This window comes from Brassica oleracea, chromosome C4 (genome assembly GCF_000695525.1).
Source record: "Brassica oleracea var. oleracea cultivar TO1000 chromosome C4, BOL, whole genome shotgun sequence".
NCBI lineage: Eukaryota > Viridiplantae > Streptophyta > Magnoliopsida > Brassicales > Brassicaceae > Brassica > Brassica oleracea.
In genome coordinates, this window is record NC_027751.1 from 13,651,417 (window position 1) to 13,656,385 (window position 4,969).

A 4,969-nucleotide genomic window follows, 5' to 3' on the forward strand; every position below is an offset into this window, starting at 1 on the left:
ATAGATCTAGTTAATAGACAACAAGTCAATGCCCACAAGAGCCGAAAGACTTGTTGATCAAATAGTTGAGCTTTACATTATCATGCATGAAATTCATTAGGCATCTATAGGATTATAATTTCAACTTTCCTGAATAAAACCCCTAAGTCTAGCTATTTCCTTTTTAAGCACCAAAACCCCAGTTGTCAAAAAAAAAAAAACACCAAAACCCCAAAAACCTGCTATTGAACAAATACTTGTTCAATATAAAACTGCAATTTACTTTTAAAACTCTTTAAACATCTTTGCTTAACAAATCATATTAGAATCCCTAGGTTCCCTAGCTCCCTGTGAATTCGATCCCTAGGTACTACAACTCGACCTCTTATTTGAGAGAGTATAAATCACTCCTTAGGATAATTTGAATGGTATCATATGTCTTCATCAAAAGATCGTGAATCACTTTTCAAACTATACAAGCGACATGATATACAACTAACTTTTTTCCGAAACAACATCATTGTAACCAAATTTAATTTAAGAAAAACACAATTTCACAGTACTGAAAACAAAACCAATCAACTTAAACAAGAAATCCCACATTGTAATATATCAATCATAGTTGTGTGTAATAATAAGAGAAAACCAAATCAAAACACCACCACAGCTCGAAGCTGGAGTCGTCATCGTCGGATCTTGAATCATCATCACCGGAGCTCGAATCATCATCGCCGGAGCTCCTTATGTTTTCTGGGGGAAAAGTCACAAGAGTCGCTTTCTTCTCGCTCTCTCTCTCCTCCATGTAATTCCGCATGACCCGTTTCGGCCCATCCCGCAAAAGGCTCAGTCCCGCAAAGACCCGTCCCGCGAGGCCCGCAAATTTACGGGCCTAGAAAACCTCATCCCAATACCGTTCCGTGACAGTCCTTTACGCGCCAGGTCCGCGGTCCAAGTCCATGATTGTCATCTCTAGGTTTTGGCGTGAAAAATTCAATTTTAGGTTTTCGCGGGAAAATGCGTTTTTGTGGTTTTGTCAGTTTTCGTGTGTGACAAAATGATATTGTGTTTATGTTTGTAATTTATGAATAACATCAGGGGCATAATAGACATTATACCATATTGAATGAACAATCTCCATCCAAATGGTCCAAATTGGATCAGCTGAATGGACTTTAAAGTTAAGGCTAAATTTCTGAAAGTCGTCCGGATGATCCATCGGGATGAGTTGCATTTTTAGTGCCTAAACAAACAAAACTCTTATCTCCATCTAGAGGGCTCATCCGTATGAAGAAACGAACAGACCCTCAGTCTCACAAGCTTAAAGAGCTGGAAGGTGTAACTCAAGAAAGTGATCCACATGAGAAACCGATGATTGTAGATGAAGGTCGAAGAGTAAAACCAAGGTGGAAACTGTTGAGTACTAGGTTAATATTTTGACTGTTATAAGGAAGAAGCAAAGACTTGACCTGGCTTAGAGAGATAAAAGAGATAAGGTCGAGTCTTTGAAGTTGTAACAAACTTCTTCATCTTCGGTTGCATTGGTTTATTGCCACAAAGAAACACCAGAGGACAACTAAGGAAAATAACTGATTTGGTACAAAACAAATAGCAAACGTTGTAATTAGAGGCAAAGAAGCTTCATGCATGAGACGACTAATGAATGTTTAAACCTCAACGAGAGGAACAACGTTCAAAAGTAAGCAAATCCATAGGACCATAACATAAACAAGATTACATAGCGAGAAAAAAAGTCTATGGCTTGACTCCTATCACGTCCTGTATGAATTTCTCAGTAGTCAAATACGAAGATCCAGCATTCAACGTGGCTCTCCGCACCATCTGAGAGATATCCATCACTCTCTTTCTCAATAAACCATCATACTTGTTCATCACACAACGAATAGCTGCATCTATCTCGTTTGCACTCACAAGCTCATCCCTACGTGCCCTGTAATCAAGCTTCAGCTCCACCGCGAGGTTCAGTTCCTTCACCATCAGAAACGCATTGAGCTGTTGCTCTGCATACATCGGCCACGTCACGATCGGCACACCAAACCATAAACTCTCTACTATAGAGTTCCATCCGCAGTGAGAAACAAAACCTCCCACTGCCTTATGGTCCAATATTTCCACCTGAGGAGACCAACCGCATACCATTCCCCGTCCTTTGACACGGTCAAGGAACCCCTCAGGCAAAGAATCATCCTCTGCCCGGAGTGACCAGATGAATCTGTACTGACAAAGCTCAAGTCCATGAGCTATTTCCTTCACTACAGGACCCTTTAACCTCCCCATACTCCCAAAACAAAGGAACACAACTGAATCCTCGGGCTGATCATCAAGCCATTTCATCAGCTCGTCGCGACCCCCAAGGTCCTGATGCGGATGAGGCTGGGCCTTGGGGTTAAATATAGGGCCAACAGCATAAACAGGAGGGTAACTCTTTTCACTACTAAAATGATTCACGGAGTAAGGCTCAATATCAATGGAGCTATTCACTAGTATTCCATTGGTTTTGTTAAATAACATGGCAAGTTTGACGTAAGCGTCATAACCATCTTCCATAAACAGAGCTGTCGGGAGAACATTGACTGGAACAGGGTTTACAAAGCCAGGAATCGATAGCATTTCTCCGGAATCTCTTACAAAAACCGATGTATCGTTACTATGTCTATCTGCTAGATACTGCAGCATAGCTAGGAACCCGGAACTTGTAGTCAAAAACACATAGAAAGGGAGAGTTACGTCTCTTGCAACGTCAACCATTGGGAGACAGAAAAAATCAGCGACTATTCCCTTCATCTTAACTCCATCGAGTGAAGGAGACGATAACATACCAATGACTATGTTTCTCACTAGAGGGATGTTTCTCTCAGTGAAGTCGTATACGAAGGCTTCCGCAGATTGAGTGCTGCCAAGTGTTGGTTTATCTTCTAGCTCAGGGACATCAATGAATCTAACAAAGGGCAGAGACGAGGCAATTGAGTTAACATAGGTGTCCAGATGAGACTGACCTTGGAGCTTCATCACGAGGACTGTGATACGGATCCTATCGTCCTGGTTGATGAGACGCCTAGCAAGTTCAAGAAACGGAACGAGGTGACCAACGGTTGGTGTTGGGATGAAGATGAGCTCTGTGTTCCTCATCTCTAACAAGAGGTAGCTTTTGTTCTTTCCTCTCCTCAGGCTTTTCTCTTGTAATGACAAGAACAGCAAACTAATTACGGAAAAAGAGAGTTAGTTTCATCTTGACATTGTCACACGTGATGATTACTGAGGTGGTCCTTGGCACTTTGGCAGTTTCAAGAGAGAAGATAAACTTACAAAATTTAAAAGATAATGGCCGACATCAGCAAGTGGGATCCACAACCAAAAGAAATCTATTTTCCTGCGTCTCTCTTTCTTCGTTCTGATAAACTAATCACAGAGCCTGCGGTTTTGAGCCAACCCGAGAATGTCAAAATTTCCGGAAATCTAAAGTAAACCAACTTATACAATTATTTCGAATAAACTAACCAAAATTATCTAATTTAACCGTGAATTTAAAATTTTGGTTCTGCTTGAAGTAATACAATTGGATTTTGTTTTTGGAACACGTGATACAATTGGAAGTCAATTTGGCAAAAATATCAGTTTCCAGTCCACTAACCAAAAAAACCGAACTATCCAACCCGAAGAAACCGAACTAAACCAGATCGGTAGAATGAGAATCTGGGAAGCTAGTTCTTGTTGTGCTCCTGTGAACGTTTACCTTCTACTATTGAGTCAACAGAATCGATCAAGAAGATAAATAAAGAGACATTAGGATCTAGGACATGAGAGCCATACTTACATCGGTACAATAATTAAGCAAGAGACACAAGAGTGGAAACCCTAAAGGCGAAATAGTAAGACAAAAATCAAACATTACATCGAAGATAAAAATATAAAAAAACCATAGAGTTTGAGCTAAAGTCACCGCCTGTGATCGTAATCGAGGACTTCAGAATCAGTAACCGATCTCGAGTGCTGCACAATGGACCTTCCAATAGAGTTGATCCACTCTTCTTTCTCCTTATCGTTATCCGCCACGAAGAACAGCGTGTAGTTTCCGCTGGAAATCTCAAAGGCGAAAGGCTTGTTCACCACGTCCTCGGCTCCTTTGACTGTGAGGCAATCCCCGACGGAGATCACGCCGCGCGGGGTAGATCCGCGGGTTTCGGCGGCGGCCTGGTCCTTGAACCAGAGGAGCTTCCCTCGCTTGAGCACGAACCAGCGTCGGCGCCAGGTCTTTATGTAATCGCCTTGCTTGGTGAGCCAACCGGATCGCTCTGGGTTGGACCAGAACTCGACCCCTTCGTAATCTTCACGGTTCGGATCCTGACCCGTCGCGATTCGCCAAAGATTCTCCATCCTCCTCCGTCTCTCCTTAAATCTCTCTCTCACACACGCGGCTCGCTCTCAAGCTCAACTGCCTTGATCGCCTTTTAATTCATTTCCGTTAATACGCAGCGTATTGGTCACTCTTTCAATGAAGTCGGTCGTGTTCACGCTGCGTATTATTGGGACACGCAATAACTGTTGAGAGATTTTCATTACTAAATCGCAGTGTTTTGAAACCCGACCCGGATCCGCGGTTGAACCGGTAAACCCGGTGACCCAGAAAAAATCCGGTTTGGATTTTGTGAAAAATCCAATATTTAGAAACCCGCAAAAACCCGTAAAAACCGGAACCCGATACCGGTTGAACCACCGGTTAAACCAATAAATAACTTTAACTTCTTTTTTTAGTTTTTAATTATGTTTTTAGATTATGTTTTATATTATAAATTTTCAATTAAGAAATTATGTGATGATTAAAAAAAAAGTTAGGTTTTCCCTTTTCAATTTTATATTTGTAATTTTTAGATTTTGATGAAGATTTCACTATGCCACTTGAAGAAAATGAAATGAACGATGGTAGAGAGAACCAAAATTAGTTGATGTGATTTGGTGTTAGTTTATTTTCGTT

At 41.4% G+C, this 4,969-nt stretch overlaps 2 protein-coding genes across 2 annotated transcripts; both read right to left on the reverse strand.

The window, feature by feature from the left end:
- Positions 1–1,616: 1,616 nt before the first annotated feature.
- Positions 1,617–3,393, reverse strand: LOC106342456 (UDP-glycosyltransferase 71D1-like). The gene is made up of 2 exons (XM_013781398.1): positions 3,304–3,393; positions 1,617–3,196 (listed from the first exon to the last, which is right to left on the reverse strand). Exon 2 carries the CDS (start codon positions 3,124–3,126, stop codon positions 1,732–1,734), a length of 1,395 nt encoding a protein of 464 aa, XP_013636852.1. The 5' UTR covers positions 3,127–3,196; positions 3,304–3,393; the 3' UTR covers positions 1,617–1,731.
- Positions 3,394–3,753: 360 nt separating this feature from the next.
- LOC106342458 (pleckstrin homology domain-containing protein 1) lies at positions 3,754–4,528 on the reverse strand. Its single transcript, XM_013781399.1, has one exon. The coding sequence runs from the start codon at positions 4,369–4,371 to the stop codon at positions 3,934–3,936; it is 438 nt and encodes a 145-aa protein (XP_013636853.1). The 5' UTR covers positions 4,372–4,528; the 3' UTR covers positions 3,754–3,933.
- Positions 4,529–4,969: the final 441 nt, after the last annotated feature.